At 37.9% G+C, this 25659-nt stretch overlaps 1 protein-coding gene across 1 annotated transcript; it reads right to left on the minus strand.

Moving 5' to 3' along the window:
• Positions 1 to 1741: 1741 nt before the first annotated feature.
• plpp2a (phospholipid phosphatase 2a) lies at positions 1742 to 23862 on the minus strand. The gene is made up of 6 exons (XM_022211147.2): positions 23568 to 23862; positions 6649 to 6800; positions 6300 to 6562; positions 5234 to 5291; positions 3858 to 4034; positions 1742 to 2968 (listed from the first exon to the last, which is right to left on the minus strand). The coding sequence occupies exons 1-6, from the start codon at positions 23626 to 23628 to the stop codon at positions 2819 to 2821; spliced, it is 861 nt and encodes a 286-aa protein (XP_022066839.1). The 5' UTR covers positions 23629 to 23862; the 3' UTR covers positions 1742 to 2818.
• Positions 23863 to 25659: the final 1797 nt, after the last annotated feature.

Here is a 25659-nt window from a genome sequence, read left to right on the forward strand (position 1 = left end):
TAATGCCATTAAATGGTCATCAGTGATTCATCTGTAGTGTGAAACTTTTACTTTACACCTATATTTTTTTAAAATGTAGGTCATTTTAAGGTAAGACATTAAAGGATGGTTTTCTTAGGTAAATGAATTTAAGGTTTAATTGACTGAAATCTTTCAGTTAATGTTTCTTTCAATTTGAAATATCTCGATTTAATTAATACAGCTCAGTCAGTTACATTTTAAATTATTAAGAATTCTTATTCAGTTTAACACTAGATGACGTATCAGTTCATTGAGTATTTCAGAGCCAGTTTTTTTCTTTTCAATTATCTGTATTTAAAGTGATATTATTAAAATATAATTGCAATGAAACAGCAGCAACATAAGAAACAACCAAATATACAAAGGAAGTGCAGCTATTTTAATATAAAAATGATCCATCAGTGGTGAAAGTGCAGCTAAAGCTAAAGCTAAAGCTAAAGTGGGTAGAGTGGCCGTCTTGTAACTGGACCCGTTGAGCTCATGTCAAGGTGTCCCTGAGCAAGACACCGAACCCCTAACTGCTCCTGGTGGGTCGTGGTTAGTGCCTTGCATGGCAGCTTCCGCCATCAGTGTGTGAGTGTGTGAATGTGACGTATCATGTAAAGCGCTTTGGATAAAAGCGCTATATAAATACAACCATTTACCATTTTTAACAATGTTTAAGTGGGTGTTATGTGCAAAAGTAACATCCACATGAACACCAAGGCCAAGAACATTCCAATTCCACAAATGAGCAATGCTATTCACTTCAGTTATCAGTGTTTTTAATGTTGTGGCTGATGGGGTTGATCAAAAGGTTGCACAACTGTTCTTTTTTCAGAAAGCTATCAACAATAGCACATCAAAACATCTGTTCCTCAATACAGTGCAAGACTAACTCTATATTAATGTGCAAACGTGATAAGTCCCCAATATTAAAAGCCAGTTTAGTATTGGGATTATTTTGACCAAGTCCACCACTACATCCAAATGTCCTCGAGTAAATGAAAGATTATATCGCAAACCAAAAATCCAGTCCTTGTAGTCTACACCACAAACTTCACTTTGAAAGTTTTCCAAGAGGTCAATTTTCAGGGACCTAAAACTGGGTTTGCATGTGGAAAAAAAGAGTGAAAAGATTGAAAAACTCCCATGTACATGTGTACAAACCCTGAAATTAACTGAAAAGTAATTCCCTGGACTGGCTTCCAGGGACTCCATCTCTAGATTGAATCTTTTTGGACTTGTGCCAGAGTTACTATCTGCTTGACTGATCGAACAATAGCGTGTTCTGCAGACTATCCAGAGTCACAATGCTGCTTCTCTTGAAAAAGATTTGAAAACTTCAGAAAATGAGACAAGGACGACCTGTTAGTAAAGGTAACTAAGAACTGTTTTGTAATTTGGGTCAGTTGATCTAATTTTCAGTAGAGCTTGACATGATTCTGTAAGAACAATCCTTCTGTCATGAGAATAATACTTACCTTCCCACCTTTTGTGATAAACACTTCTCATGTGGCCCAACAGCCCCATTCCTCTGGCTGTGAGGAATCCCACAACCGTCAGCAGCAGGTTCAGACTTGAACCCTGCGTCACCGTGCCGTACTGTTTTCAGTAGGAACACAGCAGAGAATAGCTCCATGAATCCAAAAAAACCCCCAAAACTAAAGCATTCCCTTCCTGACAGTCACAGAAAATGATTCCTTTACATTTCTTGAAGTAAGAACATAGACGCTGAGCATGTTGGCTAGTATTTATGGAAAAAGTACTGACGAAAAAAAACAACAACTGACAGACAGAAGGAAATAAATGATTACATTCTGTACAGTTTCACAATGGATTACACACAGTGTTATAATAAAGGAAGGAAGAGGTTCATGAAGGTGTATTTACTTTACGTTCAACTTGAAATGGTTCCAGAAGCACTGGAGGTGCAAGGAAACTGAAAATACTGAGTTTATGGGATGACTTTGTCCCTGTAATGTCTCTGTTTGTCCTTTTCCGATCTTTAAAAAGTAAAGTTTGTCTTGACAAAATAAAAACAGACAGAAAAATGTTGTCAGCTCAGAAGCTTTCACTGTAATGTCACAGCAAATTAGTGGTAATAAATTCTTAAAAAGCTACACAATTTATTAGATAGAGTAGTTATAAACAAAATAAAAATGTTAGCACTATACATTATCGTGTAAGTATACTAAATGTCAGTGGAAGCAGTTTGTCGTTACACTTCTTCTGAAGACAGTAAAATATAGATATCTGCAGAGAAAACATGATAGATAAGTGTCAGGGACAGGCAGATACAATCTAGCTCCAGTGTAGATAACATAGCAACAGTCTAATTGGACTGTAACAAAGTGGAAAGCTTTTGTCTCTCCACTGAAGGACAGAAAAATCTGTGATTGGAGTTTTTGAAATTTGACAGATTTCTTTAGCAGTCAGTCACTTTTTAGCTCAACTCACAGCATGAATCGTCCAACACAAATCTGTTTCACTCGTCTGGCAGGAGACAATTAAGAAAAAGACATCGTTAGGATCATTGCACAAACCAACATGCGCATACAAAATAAAAACACAAAACAAAAAAAAACACCATAAATCAGGCATATTTTTGTAACACACACACACCCAAACTGAAAGACATGCAGCCGGTGGGGCTTCTGTTCCAACAGGTTTTGGGAATCCCAAGTTTTCATAGTTGTGGATTGCGCTGTATGTTTTTTCTTTTTTTTTTTATTTGTTCTGTACAGGTCCTTTGGTAGCGGAGCTGCTGTTAGGAGACTGTCGGCCCGGGTCAGTGAGAGTAGCTGTGGTGAGGAGCTCATACAGTTCCAGAGCAGTTGTAATGGTTTTCCTGCCGCGAGTCTGAAGGCTGCGGCCTCGGTTTGCATTCGAGGTGTTCGATCTCTGCTGCGTCAGGTCGCGTGCAGCGTGGAGGACGCTGCTTGAAGAAATCAGACACATATCGGACCTGGAAGAGCAAAAACAAGTGAGGATTTCAACTTTAAAGTGACAAAAAGACACTGTTAATGCTACTTGAGAAACACTTTCGTTTACAGTTTTTGCCTGAAATCACCACTAGGAATAAAAAGGAAGAATACTCTACTTAAGAAACAGTTAAATGTGCAGTTTTTCCAGACATCACCACCAGGACAAAAAAAGAAGGGAGAAATTCAAAATTAGGGCATTTAAAATTATTTTAAAATGTATTATTTAAAATCATTCTAAAGTATCAAGTATCATTCTAAAGTATCGTTCTGAAGTATCAAGTGTAGGACACTATGACCTCTTCCACTATGCAAAGGATTATGGGTCAGACTGGTTAAAAACATGCAAGCTTGCATTGTGCAAAATGCAGCCAGGTGTAGTAGGACATCCAGGTAGTTTTGGCATATTGCATTTGACATACTACAGTGTGTCCTGGCACAAAATAAACTGTTTTACTGGTCTACTACAGTACGGTAGTATGAGTAGTGGAAAACACCCTGGTTTCACACGGGTTTATTCCTGTCTGGTGACTTCCTGATGATTAACCTGAACTTGAAAACGTGACAAAAAAAAATAAAATCACCTAAATACAAGTTCACCAAAACTAATATATTGTCTAAAACTAAACTATACTTCTGTTTTGTCTAATCTAAGGGTGAAGAGGAGAAGGTTCTGCAGGGACTTTAGATTCTGATTGGAGCAAAGAATGATGGAAAAAAAAAAAATCACAGCAGAACTTTACATGCTGAAACATTGAGATAGTATAACTACATAAATATCCTCATCTTTAACGCCATATAGGTGCTTTTAAACTGTCTAAAACTATCTAAAAATCTGTGTTTTTCAAACCGGTGAGTCTTGAATTAACTCACCGTGAGCACGGCGATGAGAGCTCCCTGCAGCAGCCCAACCAGGACGTCACTGTAGTGATGTTTGTAGTCAGAAACTCTCGTGTAGGCAACATACACCGCAAACGCCACCAAGAAGAACTGGATGGTGGGTCTCACCAGCCTCGTCCACTTTCCCTGCATTCTGGCCTGGATGTAGAGCTGCACACAAATATAGAGACTTTTAAATCAGCTTGGATTTGTAAAATGCCATTTAAACATGTGTTTTCAGTCTTCAGGAATCTCTCACACATAAACATGTCACATACTTCAGATTATTTCCATTTGAAGTTTTCTATTATTTCTCACTTTCAGTTATTGTACTGTTGATATAGGAACATCTCACTTCAATGTGATGCTTAAATTAGTCTAAAAGGGTTTTAAAAATGATAGTTTTTAAACATTTTTCACAGGGTTTTGTTCTTTCCTGCAACTTACAATTCTGCAATTTGATTTTATACAAATTGACGTACATCTGAGACTAGATAGAACACAAGCAAGGATCTAGTCAGGAAAAAAAACAACCTCCACTTGTTTTTGGTTTTTTTGATGGCATAAAATAATCTTTTCTGCATAATAAATGTCCTTAACCCTGTAAGACCCAAAGATAGAAAAAAATAAATAAAAAATACAAACAAAACATATATATAAATATATATATAGAGAAAGAATAAACCAAAATAATACATACATACATAACAGAAAATAATTTAAAAAACTAAGCTGATGTATTTTTGCAGCAGTGGGTTTTACAGGGTTGAATACAGTGAAATACATATATATTTGACCAATACCCCTATTATATTCTTATCACCATCACTCTTAATTTTAATACCGACTACAAGATACAAACAGTACTAAATGCATACAGCCTTGTTTTTTTCTTCTTTTTGCCTTTATTATATAGGACAGTGGACAGTGAGAGAGACATGAACAGTGGGTAGCAGAGTGGGGGAATGACGTGCAGTAAATGGTCATGGGATGGACTTAAACCCAAGACCGCTGTTACTGGGACTATAGCCCCTGTTCATGGGTCGCCCGCTCAGCCAGCTGAGCTTTCTGGACGCCTGCATACAGCCTTGTTTCAATGCAGAATCCTTCCCTCCTGTGGCAAGAAGTTCACATAATAAACACATAAGCAGCTGAAGCAGTCTTTTGGTATTTCACCCCTGAAAACTCTGACATTAAATCTGTCACTTTCCGGCCATTGTACAGTGTGTAGTTTCACAACAATGGTGTTTTTAAACCGGAGCCGTGTGTCTGCGTTGACCACCTTCTCCTGTTTTTGCTCACTCCTGTGTGTTTTTGGTAAACAGGCATTTCAGAGCATTTCAAATCTCACGTAACGACGATGCACTCACCGACAGAAAGAGCATGCAGTACATCCCGAAGGACGAGTGGCCGGAGTAGAAGGACAACCTGAGGAGCAAAACGGCAGCATTAATGCAGAAAAAAGTTTAGTCTTCGATTAATACGATATGGGGGGATAATACATATGTGTAAGGATTTGAGTTCGACACATTTGTCAGTTTGCAAACCTGCAATTAGATGCACTCTGTACATTTGAACCCAGCTACACCGAAAATCTAATTGATACTAAGAATTTTTGATGTAATACCTCTTGTGCATTAGCAAAACCAATGAAATGATCATCTTTTTTCCTCAGAGGATTTAGTTTCCATTTTTTTCTACATGACATCACCATTGACTGAATGTTCTTAGGAAAGTAAAAAGTAAAAGATCTTAAATCATCGCTTTGGGTAACTTGCAATAGACATCTGTGATTGTTTTTAACATTTAATCACTTAATTTATGTGGAGATGACGCCCAAAGCAGTTACTGATTTTCATTCATTTTAGTTACAATCGGAGTCATCAAGATTTGATAAAACCTCGTAAAACATCTTTATCCTCACAATAGGCACTCAATTCATGCATGGTGGAAGGGATTATTTAGAAAGAGACTGGTTATTTAAAATTTTTATTGAAGAAAAATGCAGAATATTTGCAGACAACAGCCTGTCAAATGTGAGAATCTGATGTAATAATTATAAAATAGCAGTTGGTAAATGACAAGGGGTTTAGAAAACCTAATTTTTTCCATATTGTATCACTTTTATATGAATTAAATGATGAGAAAAACCATTAGTTACTATTCTAAATGGCTTATATCATCCACAAAATGTGTACATTTTTTAAAGTCAAACATATCTGGTAAATCTGGTATTAAAAGAGCAAATCTGAAAGATTTTAAATGATAACTAGTTAGAAGATGAGTGTACCTTTGACTTGATTCAGGTTCTTCCTGTTTAATACACTTTATATGAACTTAACTGATAAATATTAGGTGTTCATGACAACATTTTTCAGCCCATCCTCCCTTTACTCTGTCTATAGTGGTGGTAGAGGTACAGTGTTGTCAGCCCACCTGGATTCAGTCACATTGCGTGGGTTTCCGGTACAGTTGATCTGCAGCATGTATCCGGTACAGCTGACCGGAGCGCACACGGATAAGAAGTTCGGACGAGGGCGACCTATGGTGAACTTTGCCAGGTCGGTCAGCGACTGGCTGACGGCTGCTCCAAACATGTAGGTCCCCACCACCTTGTAGAGAGCCGACAGGTACTGGTTGAAGTGGGAGTTGGAGTGCAGACGTTTGGTGTGGACCAGATACGCCTCTCCTGTAGTGATCTGAGAAGCGAAGGGAGACGATTGAATCAACAGGAATCTTTGCGTTTTTCTTTATGGGCTCAGACAGGTGAGACTTCAGGACTCACAATGACTATGGAGCAGGTGATGGTGACGGCTGCCATGGCTCCGTGGGAGATGGTGTCTCTCCTGTAGGGGTAGCTGATGGTCTTGTCATCGCAGTAGATTCCTCTCTGGTAAGGACTGAACATCAGCGTGAGAATGCCTGAGGGCAGAGCCGCTGGAGAAAAAAAAAAGAAGAAGAAGAGATGACGGTGTGTTGATTTCATGAGCACAGACAGGATGAAATTTGAATATTACAAGTCAATACTAGTCAAACTTTCCTGACAGCCAGCATGTTGCCAGAGACCTGTTAGAGCTGGTTGTAGCCACACTGCTAAACAAGCACATTATCCGAAACTAAAGTCTAATGCATGTGTTTTATCGCTATAAGCTTTAGATTTTGGTAGGCAAAATATTAAAATTCCATTTCAAGGGTTGATGTTAAGCGGTTGAATTACAAACTAATCCAAGCACTGCTGAAGAGTGAAAATTAAAAGCAAAAACTGTACTTATTAAAGCGTTTTGTCCCTTAATCTGTACCAAAAGCAAATCACTTTTTCCACCAGATTAAAATTTTGTTTAGTTTTTGAGTTATCCCGCTGTCCACAAGACAAACAAAGAAGTGGTTCAACATAAAACCACAAAGAAAACATACAACAGATAATACAATATGCTACTAGACAATGCGACTGAGGTTTGCACTGAAAAAACAACCAAAAATAAATGGATGCAAAAGCAGCGCTTAAACAAGAACTGCATTTAGGAACTGTGTGGAGGTGATGCATGGCACAAGAAATTGTTTTTCTGTTTAAACTGAACACTGAGATGAAACAGTGATACTGCAGCCTTTAGGAACCACACTGTATTGTTCCTGATCTTGAAGTAAACCGCAGCACAATGATCTGCGGCTCAGGAAACAGCTAAAAACACACTGACCGACTTGTCTTTTGGCTCCAGAATCTGCACAGTGAATGAATTTGTCATCAGTGGCAACAGCTTCACCCCTTCAGGTCATGTTCGCTCTTTATAGAGGAACTGCCTGCCACCATGGCAACGCACGGGACACCACAACCGTGACCTTTGACATCGGGGCACTGTTTGCACTTTGAAGGTCCTGGGAGCTGAAGAGTGGAGCCGGACTCATGCAAACATGCTCATACGCACACTCCTGACAGATAAAGATGGGTTTTTAACACGCAGACGTTTTCAGAAATGCTCGTGTTTATGTGGCTGTAATGAGAACTGGCTGGTGTTTTTGTGAAAGACAGGCAGTGAAGTGAAAGTGAGAGACAGGCAGTAAAAACTTGAGGCAGTTTCTTGCTGTGCAAACAGAAGAGTCAGCAGCAGGATGACATAAAGCTGTCTCTTAAATCTGAGCGGGACAATAGTTCAATCTGCGGGGCGAATGTCAGAAACTCTCTACACTACGACCCTTAAATAGTTTTCCTGTTTTCAAGAGCTTCCCGCTGAACCCACTGAAGCCAATAACAGCGAGAAATGGATGGGGTTTGTTTTCTCAAGCAGGAGCCGTATATTTATTGGTGTAATGGCACAAGAGCTGCCCTCCAAAATACGGATTGCTTCCTTCCTCCAGAGTGTGACGAGCAGGACCGAACGAAAGCACGAGAAGACGGGAAACTACAGAAAGAAAAACAGGTTCCACACAGGTGATTTTTGGGCCACTGATGTCATGTGAACATGTGTGGATGTCTTGTGGTTAAGAGCGTAAATTAAGTGTGAGATCACTGCGGCAGAGTGTCAGGTGTGATCATTTACAGCCGGTGTTTCCTCTCCGCTGCTATGTACGAGAAAGAAACTGTGGCGATAAAAGACTACAAGAAAAAGTAGCATTCCACATTTTATTAGAATATGTCACGTACACAGTGGAAATAAAAAAAAGTCTTTGCCTTTAATTGCTTTGTCTGACATTTTGTGAGGAATTTACTCCAAAAAGATTGTTTCATTTCAAAATGAGAACAGATTTCTACAAAGTAAATTCAGTTAATTCAAAATATATAATGCAAAATAAGTGATTGCATAAGTATTCGTCCCTCTTTACAGTGACTCACCTAATTCAACACAGGTGCAGCCAATTGGTGCTAGACGTCACACACTTACTTGAATTGAGATCATTTAAGTGCAGTGAATGTGTCTGAAGTGATTTTAGTATAAAGAAACCTGCATCTGGAAGGTCAAGCCACTGGTGAATCAGTACTCCTGGTTATAATTCAACCATGAAGACAGAAGAACACTTCAAGCAGCTCAGCGGAAAAGTTTCCGAAAAGCATAAATCATGGGATGGATACAAGAAAATTCCCAAGTTCCGGAATATCTTTGGGAGTGCACTTAAATTCATCATTAGGAAATGGAAGAAATATTTCAGATAAATCATATAAAGCTGCCAAGAGCAGTTTAAAAACTGAGCAGACTTGACAAGGGGTGTTTACTCATGATCCCTGTGTAACCTGATGGAGTTTGAAGGGCTTTGCAAAGAAAAGTGGGGCAACATTTCAGAATCAGAAATACTTTTTTGATTCCTGAGGGGGAATTGTTTATTTTGTCCAGATGTGCGAGGCTGATTAAGACCTATCCACACAGCCTCAATGCTGTAATTGTGGTGCATTTGCTAAATACCGACTGGAAGGGGGTGAATAATTATGCAGTCACTTATTTTACATTTAATTTCAATTAATAGACACCACTTTGTAAAAATGTGTTTTCACTTAGACACGAAAGAGTCTCTTTTGGTGAATTTGTTTGTTAAAAACACTCATTTTATTGAAAAGAATCCAATGTTGAAATGCCACAAAATGAGAAAACTTACAAAGGGGGTGAATCATTTCTTTTATAGGCAATGTATAATATTTTTTTGATGCATTTGTGCTCACACTAATGCTTAATTTGTAGGCAGATTTTGTGAAAATGTGTGCACATTGTAGTACAAGTGACTTTTTGAGCATCAGTATTTCACTCTGAACACCACATCTGGAATCTTTTTCTGATCACTTCTGATTAAAATGAAGCTCCGTGGTTTTAAATGATGCTTGCTCAAATAGTTAAAAGCTAAAAGTGCACCATTAACATAAATTTTAGTGTAGATACCGGGCTTTGCAAAAATTCTGTTACACTCGGTTTCATGATCTTTAGAGACGTTTACATGTCAGAGTGAAAAATTCCATTAAACAAACTGAAAGTTCTACCTTATAGGCAGGTGTCCTTAATACAATTTTTTTCTCCAGTGAAGTTGTATCAAGATGGAAGTCAAAAGAGTTGAGATATCTGCTCTCCTTCATGCTGGCCACAACAAGTCTGACAGAGCCAAGCAGCTGAACATCAGCCGGATGACCGTCCACAGAGTCGTGGCGAGGCTCAAGAAAGGTGAAGATCTTTCAGTGAGCTTTCAAGAATGGTGAAGACCTGAAAGATCTTCACCATTCTTTAGCCTCTCTGCGACTCTGTGGACGGTCATCCGGCTGATGTTCAGCACAAAGGAGAGCAGATATCTCAACTCTTTTGACTTCCATCTTGATACAACTTCACCGGAGAAAAAAATTGTATTAAGGACACCTGCCTATAAGGTAGAACTTTCAGTTTGTTTAATGGAATTTTTCACTCCGACATGTAAACATCTCTAAAGATCATGAAACCGAGTGTAACAGAACTTTTGCAAAGCCCAGTATGTTTATAGACTGTTTTAAAATGTAGCCTGTGGTGTTTTTGAACAGTTGTGTTTCGATGAGTGGATCTTCGTTTTCATGTGTAAGCAATTATTCTGCTATTTTCTTGTTGAATATAGAGTAGAAGCATGCCACCTAGAAAATATGGATGTAAACTATATAGGTTTAAGTTTTTTTTTTTTTATTTAAGCTTTGTAAATGTTGATTAACCCCTCAGTAATGTATGATTAAGTTTGGAAAACTGGTTAGGAGCAGTTAACAGTAATTAGTGAGCTGTGAAGTGTATTTATAAGAGAATACACTCCAAAGATACAAGCACATGACATGTACATATGACAAATTCAAAGAGGGATAACAGTTTACTATATGTCAATATACACTTTTAGCTGTCCATAAAATGCAACTGAACAAAATCTGATGATCTCAGCTGAGAATGCATTCCTCATGGTTGTTTAAGAGAAGCTATTTTTTTGAGTTACTAAATCTACTAGTCTTTTACACTTTTTATTGACCCTGGTTCCATTTTGCGGTGTTTTCTGCATAATGTTCTGAGTTTACTAAACAGTAAAAACACTTTCAGCAAATTAATGGAATTATTTATTTAAAAGGAATTTTGAATAATATAAAGTTGAAGCTTTGAAGCAGCAGCAGAAAATTTCTGATTCAATTCAGATTCTTCAAGTCGAGCATTCGTTTATCCACATGATAATGTGGTCAACCGACAAGACTTGAGGTGGAGTGATATTCGTATTATTGGCCTTTAAGGAACGTGGCTTTGTGGGGAGTTTGTATGTGATGCAGTGACATGATCAAAACATCGCTGCCAAAAGGGAGGATTAAGTTTCTGTACTCAGCCATAAAGTGTCTCGATCGGCCTAATGCCAGGCTCAGACTAACAAGTTTTGAAATCCAGTTGCATCATTTACCATCAACAGAAACATCACAGACACGCACGTTGATAGGGTTGGAACATAACGGCACATCGCACGCTACAGGATGTAATCTAGATAATTGTACCCGAGGCAGCAGTCAGCACCGCCTCATGATGAAGCAGACGTAAACAAAATGGAGACTGTGGCGCAACAACTTGCTGTAAAGTTAATAATGCTTTGTGGTTGGGCTAAACAAGGGGAGAAAATGGTCAGGAAGATGCAGTGAACACCGGCAGCAAGGACTGGTGTTCAGTTTTAAGATCTGTAGCTTAAGTTAGCCTCAAGTGTTAGTTATTTTCGTGTTGCTTGCTGCTCCGAGCAGTAGCATGATGATCGTAATGATCCAGATTTAACTTTTAAATGTTGAATGTGGCTGATGTTAACTGGGGCGGCCAAAATGAGTCTGCAAGCAAGTCAGGAGGTTCAACACTGGATCTGTGAACCACGCATTACAAAATATTTAGGGCCGAGCATTGATTTTCAGAGCCAAGACGAGATTTATCCTCCAATTTTTGAGAAGGTTAACAGCTATTTAATATATGATGTGTTTGCTGCCCTACAAAAAGCAAATAAAGGCCCAGTTGACGCAGTTTTCATACTGTGGACTTTTTGGTGGGTAAAGGTTACCAGCTAACAAGCCACACAAGTCCCTCAGCGTAAAACCAGAGGTCTTCCTACTAAAAACAAAAGAAGAAACGTCATTGCGAACAGTCAAACCTGATTCGGGAGCAGCACTGCATTGTGTTTCATTGTGACATAACATAAAAGCACATATTTTCTCCATTGACTGTGTCTTTAAACACCGATCAGTCAGCCGCACCCCGCTCTTTATGGTACTAGATAAAGATGAACGTGCAGCTCTTTCTAACAGGAAGACTTAAACACATCTAATGGCTGATGCGATATTTTTCAAGCGCCGCTAATGATCTTTGATGACAAGCAGTTTCCTCATTAAACAGAATTCATTTCATCATGAAAGGAAGCCCTCTCTTTATTCTTCACATCTCAGAGTTCATTATTCCAGCAGGTCAAGCGTGCTCTCAGCTCCTCTTTGAAGTGAGGCCCAGTCAGTGTTTATTCTGCAGGGTGCAAGGATAACATTTAGATAAGAGGCTGCTTGCTTGACACAAGTCTCCAGTGGCTGAACACCACCAGGGCGGGGATGTGAATGGACGGATTTGGGCAAAAACATACAAGTTAGCCACCATTGAGCTTATTTAACCGCAGAACCAGTGAGGAAGTCCATCCCCCACCTCGGTATCAGACCTGCACTCGGAGTCTCTGGGAGCTGAGAACATGGAGTGTTTCTATTATCTGAGCAGGACGGGCTGTTTTTATCTGCTCCATTATTACAGAAGGTCTAGTATGTTGTTGTAGGACTGAGCTGGTGGGGTGGCCTCCAAAACCAGAGGCAGGGTCAAGCTGAAAGGATGAATTCGTTCCACAAGTTTACCCAAAAATCTCTCCTTGAAGGATGCCTAAACGAAATACACTTTAAACTTACATTTTAAATTCTTCCTACTTTGTTTTTCTGAATGTCAGCATTTCCCTCTTTATTAAGTTCTTGTCACCAACTCACTTTATTTTTTTTTAATTCTATCAAATGCAGATTACAACTTAATTATTGAATGCAATGTATGTTTTACATATGTGGCTGTTTGTATGTTTTCTGATCAAACGAGAAGGAAATGACCACAAGTTCAACTGCAGCGCTCTGACACAGATACGATGGGAAATAACTGAGTATATATTTACCCAACTTAGTTCAGTAATTCAATATGCTGTAGAGCAGGGATACTCACTATTTCAGAATGATAGGAGGCCAGGGGATAATCCAACAATAATATTCCTAAGATAAAATTAATAAACGGCAAAAAGCTCATCTTTCTTTGAGATATTTATTTTCAAATTTACTGAATCACAGCCAAGAGATATAATCACATACAAAAAAATGCCAGTGTGAAGAAATGTGTTTTCAATGCTTCGTCTAGCTTGTACTGTAAAATAAGATGTTTTTTTAAAACAGTTTTTAGCTTAAAATATCTAGAACAATATACTGTTGTTTTACAGATTTTCTCTCTGTTTTCTAAAATTACAGATAACTAGTAAAAATCATAGCAAAAAGTATAAATTTACATGTTAATCTGTTATTGTTTTAAGTGTCCACATCAAAAATCTGTATTTTTTATAAGTGAAAATTTGTTCTTTTGCAGTGTTTGAGTGGGACATTACACTATTTTTACTGTATTTAAATCAGCAAAATATTATTATTTTAAAAAATATTGTCCATTTAAAATATTGAAAAATTATTTATATGAAAGATTAATATTTTTAATGCTATTCTACAGATTTTGTGTTTTGTTAATTTACAGATAATATCTAATAAATTCACAAAAAATATATTAATTTACATTTACAGGCCAAAACTATTAATGTCCACATAAAAAGTACATACTTTAACAAAAATCCCCCCCCCCCGTTTACAGTGTGTGACCATGAAATTAGACTGTATTACTGATACTCTATTTAAATCAGCAAATAATGTATATTTACCTTTATTCTCTCAATTTCTGAAAAGTGTTTTTGAATCTGACAGTGTTCTAATGTTTTCTGTTGCATTTTTCATGGGATCCTATTTTTTAACAGCGTAGCTTAATTCCATTATTAGTCCATTTAATCTTGATTACTGCTTTTTTTTTAATGTACTAGTTGTAGTTCCTCTTCCTCATTGTGATTTGACAACATGTTTTCTGGACATTTAAGTAAAAAGTAAATGAGAAGTAACCACCTTTATCTGTGAGACATTAAGGGGAAAATGTCTGTTTTTTTGGTGTTGTGTTTTTTTCCCCCCCATTCATTTAACCAGGAGGTCTCATTGAAGCTTACAAAAGAGAATGAAGGTCTGATAACATTTAGGCTTATGCGAATTAAAACAGTTCCGAATGTGATTTAAAAATATCAGCAAACTCAGACAAATAAATTGAGGTTAAAGATGACTTAATGACTCTAAGTGAGCCGAGAGGTGGACTGACTACAGAATTTAAAAATCTGCTTACTGACATCTTTACAACTCTGAAAAACACTTGATTCTCTGAAATCCACACAAACAAACGTATAAAGGCGGTTTTAGAGGAAGTCGCATGCAGTTCGTACGCAGCGAGGTTGCTAGGTAACCAGTGGAGATGCTACACATTGAAACACACTCGTTCTGAAACCACAAGTTCTGCTCTTTAGAGGTCATCTACGCAGCAACTGGTTTACCAGCAGCGGCTATCTGGCAATCTGCAAGTTGGAACCTAATTCAAACGGCAGATTTTTGAATTAGAAAAAGTCTTGTTTGTGCAAAATGTTTAGGAAATCACAAAACATCCTTTTGGCAGCTTATTGAAAGACTGTACTTTGAACTTTATCTAGAAAGTTTTAGAGAATGTTATCAACCTGTACAAGATTTCCTTCGCCCTTCTTTTTTTCTTTCCGTCCTCATTACTCCTTTCCTTCCCTGTCCCTCCTCAGATCCTTCCTTTTCTTCTTTATCTAATGGAAAAATCCCCAAAAGTGACACCAAACTCCAGTATTAGCTTGTAATGTGATATATAGATTACTTCTACTAGAGTAAAGTATTTAGCACAGCTGGACAAAACTGTCAGAAATACTTTGGTGGACCGCAACATCATCATCATCCTGCTGACATTTTACACGTCAAATTCTACTTTCTCCAGAAACCTTTACCTCTGCAAACAATGTAATAATTGGTCTCCCGCCTCGTTTCCAAAGAAAGACGGACGCGCACACACAGAGTTTCTGCTGACTTTTTGTCTTCGGTAACACAAACGTCCACGGGAGAGATAAAAAAGGAAAAAGGGAAAGTATTGTTTTACGCTTTCATAATCTCCTCTGGCAAGAGCAAACCCCCGATTCCACTTTGAGAAAATAAACACAATGGAATTTGGGATCAGACACAAGTACAACTTCCCCTTGACCTCTGACCCAGCAGGAAGGGGGAAGTGTTCCTGTTATTCAGCTCTCAAGATGAGCACATGCTGCGGGGGGGGCCACGCTGTTGGACTCCCAGGAGCCGCTCGACTTGAGGAAAAATGGAACAACTGGGACTTTTGTTGGGAACCGAATCAGAAACGGGTAACGGCGATGTGTGTGAACATTTGTCTGAGGCCTGTATGTCAAATGTCAGCAGTGGACTGTGAGATTTGTGCAGTTCGATGGCTAACAGGGTTTTGTGACTGGTGTTGCACATCACACCGAGGTGGTCAGAAAACCAATATTTGACTTACGGAAAGCCTTCTTTTGTTTATTTTGGCAACTTTTCTTATCCTCATTTCTGTTTTTTTTTTCTCTAAACTGCATTCCCCAGAAATGACCTCAGAAAGAACAGCAAGAAAGCAACACTGTCGAGATTTCTGTTACAGGTTTTGCTGAAAAAGTTTTTGTTCTTTCTGGAACATCTTCTACTAAATCCAGGAAAACTGCTGCTGCATTGCTTCCTGTGAGGCTGGGAATTTTCCCTGGGAAATTCCTACACAACAATGAGTGATAAGAGGCTTTTTCTTGTATATACAACAGCAAATTGTCAATTTTATGAGCTCCGATTAGCTAAAACACTAATGACTTTATGAAGCAAACACTGTATGTACATAAAAACCTGTAATATAATACCTGATAGAGTCATTCCAGGTGTCATCAGATATTGACTGGTCTTTTTTTAACAATGGCCTTCTTTTGTGCTTATCTGCTTAGATGGAGGGTGAGTTAACACTATGCATTAGTGCGACTTTGACCTTTAATTAAACTTACTATAAAAAGGCTTTTGGAGGCAGGTAAATAGCTTAAACGTTCTACTAAGTGTTCACACAAATACGCTAATGGAAGCTACTTGGAGTTTGGTTCAGGGATATTATCGATCAATCAATAATTAAATGAACAAAAACATATGAAAAGCATGCTAACCATTAGGGCAGTTAAACTTGCATGCACTTTAGCTGTAGTACCTGATTTTGCCACCAGGTGGACACTCTTACAGTTAAACACTGCATTGACCATAGCATTCAAAATAACCATATCAGGACTCAGAATATTGTCCAGTTAGTTAGTTTTCTGTTACTAATTAATCGACTTATGATTGGTACAGTTGCCAGTTTTTGGAAAATTGTTCAAAATTTGCTTCTCTAGTTTGGTGTCTCGCCTGAGGACACTTCAGCACATGGAGGAGCCAGGATTGAACCGCCAACCTTAAAATTAGTGGATGACCCACTTAACCACCTGAGCAATTCCCAATTAGTAAAAAACATTGTCAATAAGTGAACTACTATGTATAATAATGTGTAAATTCTACCTATACCACCCATTTGTTGTCTGAAACACAGAAAAATATCAGAAAATATACCCCATCATATTGGAATAACCATTATAATGTCCTGTGTGTTATGACAAAACAAACATTCGCTGAATCAGAAAATTGAATGAGTCATACTGATTATGTAGATGCGTATTGTGGGCCTGAACAGGTGTGTCAGGAGATTTTCAGGTCAGTTGTAACAAAGAATATAGGTTTACTGGGTTGCTCTACATTGTTCCATTTTGTTTATGGTTCAGTTTCTTTGTTGTTTTTATTACTCCGCCAAGGAAAGCGACAGAGTTATGTGATGATCTGCATTGGTTTTTCTGTCTGTTAGCAGCATTACTCAAAAACGGATTAACTGATTTAGATGAAATTTTCAGGGAAGGTCAGAAATGACACAAGGACCAAGTGATAAGATTTTGGCAGTGATGCAGTTTATAGTCTGGATTTGTTAATTATTTATGTAGTATTGCGAGATAGCGGCATGGTGTCACTGTAACTGAGACTCCAAGTTAGGAGCACATGATTGCGATCTTACTACAAATCGACTTTTGCGGACCACCCTTTTTTATGGTTTCATACATCAGAAATCATACAATAACTGAGCATTCTTGGGGGAATACTGCACTCTCTGAGTGCTTTTCTTGTTTGCTTATATGACAGCCAGACTATTCTTCATAGTTTTGCATCTATTGGAGAACGGTCTGACTGCACCTCATTATCATTCTGCAATAGGGGGGAAACCAATAACAACCATTTAAGCCCAGGATGCAGCAGCAGTGCCCCTGCAAAATAGCAACGAGGAAATGTTTTGGTAGAATATTTGCACAAAGGCAGTTGAGCTCTGTTGATGCAAATCTATAGCAAAACATGAAAGTTTCTATAAGTTTCCCATATTGAATGGAATTTTCAGAATTGTTACATGCAGATAGCAGAAGAGGAAGTAAAAAAAACTGCATGACATGTGCAGTGAAAAAAATGGTAGATTTATACTTGATGTCCACATTCGGTGGGTCACACTACCTTTATTTCAGAGTAGTGAAGCTTTGAGATCATGAGTGCAGTATAGGGTGCAACTAAAAGGTTGCTGATGCTAAAAAAAAGAAGCTCTGAAAGGAAATTTGAAGATCGCCATTACATTTTTTTTAACTGCATTATTACAATTATTGCTAGAAACATGCAGTAGGTGTGTGATATTGCAAAAGACATGCCCTCATTTCACACTCCTGCAATTATGAGGCAATACGACTCCAATTTTATAAGTAATTAGTTGTCATAATGTCTACCCAAACAAAAGGAGTGTTGCCGCGTGAATGTAATTAAGTAGATTCTTTGGGTTTGTTTTTACAGCGCACAAAGAAAAAAACTGAAATAATTCTTCCTCTCTCAAATAAAACTGCCACAGCACCAATTTGACCTTCTAAAACTACAATAAATTCAGTTGCACAACACAAAACCAGTGTGTGTATGACGTATGTCAATGCACATCCAAGTTTCTCTTCCATTTTCACACTGGAATGTCAGGAGCACAAGTCAACACTTCCCACTCAACTCTGACACGTATTTGGCAAAAGCAGACAAAGTGTATGTGAGCGTTTATGTGTCGGGAACAGTTGGAGGAACATCTCATACATGTCGGCAAATTGTCAGAGTGGCACATAAATAAAATTCTGCAGAGACAAACAACAACAGCTGCTGTCAGTCGCCTCTTTTCCATGACAGTTCGCTCACAAAACTTCTTCTCACAGCGCTTTAAACAAGACCCAAGCAATGCGTAGTTTCACTTCCTTTTTGCTAGTTTTCACCAAGACAGGAGGTTAATTTTGTGCCATTTCTGTGTCATTTCACACATTTGGAGATCCAGTGAGTGAAATAATCTGTTAGTCCGTCAACAGAAAGTTAATCTGAAACCATTATGTTGCAGATTAATCATTAGAATAGGTTTTCAAGAGAAAATGTCAAATAAATATGAACTGTTTTCAAGATTTCTATGGCAGGAAATTGAATATGTTTAAAATTTTGGTTTTGTTTGATGTGATAAGTTGTCAGCTTCTGCATTTTTTTCCCAATCATTTTCTTACTACCTATGGACAAAGCAATTATTAACAAATAAATAAATGTCAGTATTGAAAATAAGCATAAGTCACAGCTTGTTAGATAGACAATATTATATAATATCTGCAATAAAATGTCCAAATGCAGAATTTTAAACAAGATTTTTTGTTTTTATTTCATAATTTTAAATAAGAAAATCAAACCAATAGCATAAATAGAATTTGATCATGTTTATCCTTCATTTTTCACAAAGCATTTTTCAATGTTTTGCACTACTTACTCACATTTCTAACCACTTTACCCAATTTTATCCTACAGTAAGATCTTATTTTAGTTGAAAATGTAAATTTAATTATTCAAAATTCTTTTGTAATGCCTTATTATTAATGCAACATATGGTATTTAGAGGTTTTCAAGTTCAGAAAATTCATATGATAACAAATCTAAGATTAAAAATCATAAATTTTTAACACTAAAAGATATTATGAGGATTAAAACACCTAAGCTTAAAAGCAAATAAATATTTAATGTGTTCTCTCACAGATTGGCTTCTTGATTAACTACCGATATGACAACGCTCTCAGTTGTGTAAATGTACGTGGAAGTGAAGCGTCCAAGCTCCCAAAACAGTTTCTGAACTGCTTATCTAAAAAAACGTTGGTTCACTTCTTCAGATAAAGCAAAAAGGAGTAACCAGAGTCATGTCCAGTCATTAAAGAGTGATGGTGAAGCTGTGACCCTCAGTGACCTCTGCGGAGCTAAAAATCTGCCCCAACAGCTGGACTCGCTCTTGCTGACAGACAGCTGGATAAAATGAAGCTCTTCAGTTTCTCTTTACACACCAACAGCAATAAAAATGAGACAAACAGCATCAAGACGGCGTCAAAGCTGAGAGCAGTGAGTTCAGGCGGTTACTTGAGGTTTGTGCGGTCAACAAATGGAAACGCAAGCGTGTCCTAAACAGAAGAGCAACATTTGAAGAAGCAGTTTGACATTTTGTAAAGACATTCATTCAGGGTTTTTTACACAGATTATCTTGTATTTGTGCTGTAAATATGAAACTTGGCAAACGGCGGCTTAGTTCTCATAAACACTTAGTCATTTCTGCACAACAGCTGAGAACGACTCCAAGAAAAACGGCCTTTCTCTACCACTGTTTCTGCAACAGCTTGAGATTTAACATCTTAACTGAGCTTTAGAGGTGATGTTGGGCAGATTTCTACATAAATCCAGGCTGTTTCCTTTCATTTCCAGACTTGCTGAGCGTCACCGTACACATGCGAGAGTGGTACCGTTTTTCTCATTTACTTTTTGGCAAGAATTAGAATAAACATCTTTCCAAAATGTCAAACTCTTCCTTTTAAGCATTGCTCTTTCTTAAGAAACCTTCTGGTTGCCAGGTTCTTTGCTAAGCTAAAATAAACTCAGCTGACACGTTGCTGGCTATAGATTGTTATTTAGACGTGATCAGCGTATCGATCTTCTCGTCTAACTTTTGGCAAAGCGTATTTCTCCAAAAATGTTAACCTATTCCTGGCAGGATACGCAAAACTCTGATTTGTTGTTGGAAATATCATGAATATACGGTATATATATTTAGGTCAGAGTCCAGAGATATAAAAGAACAGATGCAGAAAGTGAAACAAAAAAAAAAAGGATGTACATAAATGGAGCAAACACTGTATATCGTCTAACTTCGATTTCTGGTTCTGCACGAGTGCACAAGTCACTGTTTTGTCAACTTGCATATGTTGTTATATATGTCCATCTATTGTGTGCAGTGGTGACAAATACTGGCAGGATGGAGGTTTGACTGCAGGGAGGAAGAGAGAGGAATAAAACCCACTGCAGATAAGTTACAATGTGGACATTCAGCACATTCCTGCCGTATCTCACACACACATACACACACTCACACGCACAACTTCTGCAACTGAGGAGGATCGAACCTGACGATAGTTTAGTGGAACACACAGAGCACCAGGAGATTAGTGCTGTGAGGGCGAAGGGTTAGCGCAATCGAAAAACAGCAATGGAGAAGAAAAAGACATGCAGATGATAAAGTGTTTGTTTTTTCCAGCAATAAAAGTCTGTTTTCGTAAACTTTATGTGAGGATAAATCACGTAGGAAGAGCTGGAGAATACATTTACATGACATCTTAATCTCATACACATTATTTATAAGCTCTTTTTTTATTGCTCTCTCACAGATGAGGATTGCACTTTCAGTTTTGTGTTGTCCATACACAATGACAGTACAGATATATTGATTAATATTGGTATTAATGTGCTATTTTTTTTCTGTCACTCCAATTAGTGAAACCAAACCAGTTATTCAATTAATCCACGAGATTGCTGACTAAATTCAGAGCCATTTTAGTTATCGTTTAATCATTTTACTCATTTTTCAGTGAAAACATCCCACATTTGATAGTTTAAATTTCTGAAACAAGACAATTTATTGCTTTACTACATGTAGAATATAGAGTAAGCTGAACGTTTGGAGTTTGGGACAGTTGATCAAATGAAATAAATAGTGTGACAACTTCAGTCAGGACTCTTGGAATCCAAAATCCTGTTTTATGGCTGCAACCAACATGCTTTCCTTTCAGCTTATTAAGCATCATTTGAATAATATGAAAAATAATAATCACAATTTCCCCAAGTCCAATGTGCTGAGACAAATGAAGTCTAGTTTTGACAAACCAACAGTCAAAAATCCAGATTAACTACAAGGAAAAAGAGCATATTTGACCAATTGAGAAGCTGAAACCAGCAATTTTTCTTGATATAAACATAGCTCAAACTGATCTTCAAAACAGTTGTTGATTTGTTTTCTTTTAAATCAGCTCATTAGTTAAATGATTTATTGTTTTACCTGTAATTCGGTCATTCCATTAGAGTTGCAATACCTAATCAATTAGCTGTTGACTATAAAATTAATCCATGAATTGGAGTCATTTCTCAAGGAAAAAAAGTCTAAAATCTCTGAAGCAGCCTTCTTAAATGTGGCTTTTTTCTGATTTCTTTCCTCCTCTCTGAAAGCAAACTTACAATCTTTGAGTTGTGGACAAAGCAAGACATTTGAGAAGGTCATCTTGGGCTTTGGAAAACACTGATTGACATTTTTCACCCATTTCTCAGAAAAATGATCGAATAACTGGTCAGATAATTGAGAAACTGACTAATAGATTAGTCAACAATGTCAACATCGCTTGCAGCCTCAATTTGAATTATAAATCATATTTGTGTTTTAAGTGTTTCCTTCAGCACAGACAAGGATTTTTCTCTGATTATCTCATCTATCAGCAGCTGAATTTACAGGTAATGTACATCTTTCCTGCTAAATGTTGCAACAGTGAGATCAGACTACAGCCACCATGACTGATTTCTATCATCGTCACACTTCTCCAGAACGCCGGTGAATCTTAAAACAAACCCTTTCACTTCCAAAAAAGCCATATGACTGACTGCCACCTTACACAAGTCTCACTTTCACATCGGATTGTGAGATGATTAGTCACGCAAATGATTTGTCAACTGAGAAACTTAGTCATTATAATTAACGCTTGAAAAATGATGCCTCATCTCTGATTTCACAAATGTGTGCTTTAATGTTGAATCAGCAGCAGTTATTTCTACACGTTTGCATTCATCCACGGAGGGAGGGATGACTCTTGTAGCTGTTGGTGTGAAAATGGGTCATGTTTTTTTAAAAATTAAATCGGCCAATAAATAAGAAATTCTCCGAGTTCTTCTACTTTTTTCCTCAACAAAATGCATAAGAACAGGGCCAGTGGAGGTCTCCAAGGTGAACACTTGAAGAGAGCAGAGCGGTCATTATCATTCCTTCCTGTCAGTCACCAGATGTGATCACAACTGGATGCAAAAAGAAAGAAAGAAAGAAGACAAACGCTGAAACCATCAGTGTCTTTGGAGCTTTCACAGGGATTCCTCTGCTTTTAAACCCCATATTTTACCACCTACAAGCACAAAAATCAACTCAAATGAGAATCCAGCATCAGTGTCTGCCTCTCATCTTTCATCGTCTCTGCTGCAATCTCACTTTGTCTGAAGGTGTGACACTAACTGATGGAAGATGCCACTTCGGAGTGCGGAGCAAGTCACAACAAGTCGGTTTTTGTAGCCCACCCTCAACACAAACACACACACACACACCTGGCCTAGCATTTCCAAAACAGGATTTAAACTGTCACAGAGAGGGAAATTCATTGACAATGATCTTTGCTCTTCCTCCAAACCTTTTAAAAAAGAAAAAAAATAAAAGAGGCCACTGAGTGCAGGAAGAAAAACAAGACAAAAGGTATGAATGTATCCACAGAGAGTGGACATTTTTCCTTGAGATGCACACACATGGAAGAAAACTGCACTTTGTGGCAACGGCACTGAGATAAGAATGCACATGTCCTATCTAAACCCGAATGATTCAGGTGGAGAAATCAGTGACACCCAGAGAAAAAGGCAAAAGTCCCAGCAGCATTCTTAGTAAGTGTTGTGAAAGATTCTGGTCGGCTTGTTTGAACAAGATAGGCACTGGTGATGACTTGTGGAGTTTAAAGTGTTGCACACTTTAAGATCACTGCCAAATCTGCTTGTTTTTGCGAGAGAGCAAGTCAGCTTTAAGATCTCGGGAAATGATTTAAGTTATTTTTTTTTAAAAGACACAAAACTAGTTAGGGACTTGTTCCAATCTTGCAGAGAGACATGAAGCAACATGTGGATTATCTGGAGTCTATGAATGTAGTCTTGTTAGGTAACCTAGTGCTTCACTTACAAACGTCTCCATAAAATCATTTTTTGTGTCTTGTTACTGATTTATTCGAGTTAAGTTTCACATTGAATCAGCTACAGAGTGAAACTAACCATATTTTCAGCCATATTGTCAGAGAACAAGGGGAGAAACTCACCAGCAATGACACAAAGAATATCCACCACGATCAGAATCAGCTTCTTCCCGTGTTCCGTCATGTTTCCACCGAGTCTTTCATAAATAAAGCGCGTTTTTTGGATTTTCTAGAAAGGAGGTAGAAAGAAAAGCGCACGGCGGAGTTTTGGAATCTAAGAAACACCTGGTGGACAAAGTACTATGAAGATCAGATAGACCTGCTCCTTCTTCCGCCTCCGAGTACCTGCCCTCCTGTCTGTCTGTCAGTCAGTCTGTGTGTGTGTCTGCCGTGTTTCAGGTGAGCAGCAGAGGACGCGCTCTTTCAGTCTGTCCTGCCCCCTTTTTACGCACAGGGGGGCGCGTCTGTCCGCACATTTACAAGAGGGTGAAGGAGGATTTGGCTTCCCCCAAAGTCTCCCTTTAGACTTGCGGGAAAATCCTCCCACAACTTTATTTCTACTTTCGCCTTCTCTGCTTCGAATCTATAAATCAAATCAAAGCTGTGAAATTCCGATCGTGCAACGTGATTGCATTTTTTTGGTCAAAGTTATGGCGCAACATAAACAACACACCTGACAGCTGATTTTTAATTATAAAGCTTTCAGTCTGTGACAGCAAAAACTGATCTAACCTGTTTGGATGATTTGATTCGTACATTTCCCACTGTGGCAACTAATAAAAACGCCATGACACGGATGCTTTTTTTCAGATTAAGAGCCATTTACAACGCTGAGAAGTACAGTTACTCAAGTACTTTAGGCTACTTTAGTACAATTTGTTAATATTTGTGTTTAAAGCATTTATCTTACATTTAAGTTTCAAATATTCCATTTTTTACTCCTGCATTTATTGACCAACTATTGTTACTTTAAGGGTTAATATATGACGTATATAATTCAATAATAATTAGTATCATTGTAATTATAATTATCTTTATTTTTAAGGCTTGTTTACCAGTTACAAAGTGCTTCACAGTGCAGCACAATAAAACAAGACAAGTCCTGAAATAGCAGCTTAATTTAAGTCTAAAATACAGATTAAAAAAACAACAACATGGTGGATGAAACCAACAGGCCAACAACCAACAAATTTTTTTTGAAAAACACTTGAAACAACACCAAAAAAAAACCTAATAAAATCTGTTAAACTGAAGTTAAAAGAAACCTAATCGACTCAGTCAATTTCATTTCTTCTGATTTCAAATTCATGCCTTAAAAGTAATCTGTAAAATTTTAATGATCAATCCTGAAACATGTTAGAGGCCAGTATAAAGAGGCTTTAGCTGGAGTGGCATGCTTGTGTTTCTTGGAACTGGCTATAACAAAGACTTCAAAGCAATATTTAAAGTTGTTGCAACATTTACGATGCCTATAAAAAGCATTCAACCTTGATATGTACAGTGCCTTGTGAAAGTATTTGGCCCCCTTGAACTTTTCAACCTTTCGCCACATTTCAGGCTTCAAACATAAAGATATAAAATTTTAATTTTTTGTCAAGAATCAACAACAAGTGGGACACAATCGTGAAGTGGAATGAAATCTATTTGAAATTTTAAACTTTTTTAACAAATATAAAACTGAAAAGTGGGGCGTGCAAAATTATTCGGCCCCCTTGCATTAATACTTTGTAGCACCACCTTTTGCTGCAATTACAGCTGCAAGTCGCTTGGGGTATGTCTCCATCGGTTTTGCACATCGAGAGACTGAAATTCTTGCCCATTCTTCCTTGCAAAACAGCTCGAGCTCAGTGAGGTTGGATGGAGAGCGTTTGTGAACAGCAGTCTTCAGCTCTGCCCACAGATTCTCGATTGGATTCAGGTCTGGACGTTGACTTGGCCATTCTAACACCTGGATACGTTTATTTGTGAACCATTCCATTGTAGATTTGGCTTTATGTTTTGGATCATTGTCCTGTTGGAAGATAAATCTCCGTCCCAGTCTCAGGTCTTTTGCAGACTCCAACAGGTTTTCTTCCAGAATGCTCTTGTATTTGGCTCCATTCATCTTCCCCATCAATTTGAACCATCTTCCCTGTCCCTGCTGAAGAAAAGCAGGCCCAAACCATGAGGCTGCCACCACCATGTTTGACAGTGGGGATGGTGTGTTCAGGGTGAT

This window comes from Acanthochromis polyacanthus, chromosome 1 (assembly GCF_021347895.1).
Source record: "Acanthochromis polyacanthus isolate Apoly-LR-REF ecotype Palm Island chromosome 1, KAUST_Apoly_ChrSc, whole genome shotgun sequence".
Classification (NCBI taxonomy): Eukaryota; Metazoa; Chordata; class Actinopteri; family Pomacentridae; genus Acanthochromis; species Acanthochromis polyacanthus.

What these genes read in the sequence shown, in the direction of transcription:
- plpp2a (XM_022211147.2), bottom strand. Translation starts at nt 23,628, where the DNA reads ATGACGGAACACGGGAAGAAGCTGATTCTGATCGTGGTGGATATTCTT. An exon ending in TCACCTGCTCCATAGTCATT is followed by an intron (nt 6,563 to 6,648) that starts GTGAGTCCTGAA and finishes TTCGCTTCTCAG; the next exon opens with ATCACTACAGGAGAGGCGTA. An exon ending in ACTGCATGCTCTTTCTGTCG is followed by an intron (nt 4,035 to 5,233) that starts GTGAGTGCATCG and finishes ATTTGTGTGCAG; the next exon opens with CTCTACATCCAGGCCAGAAT.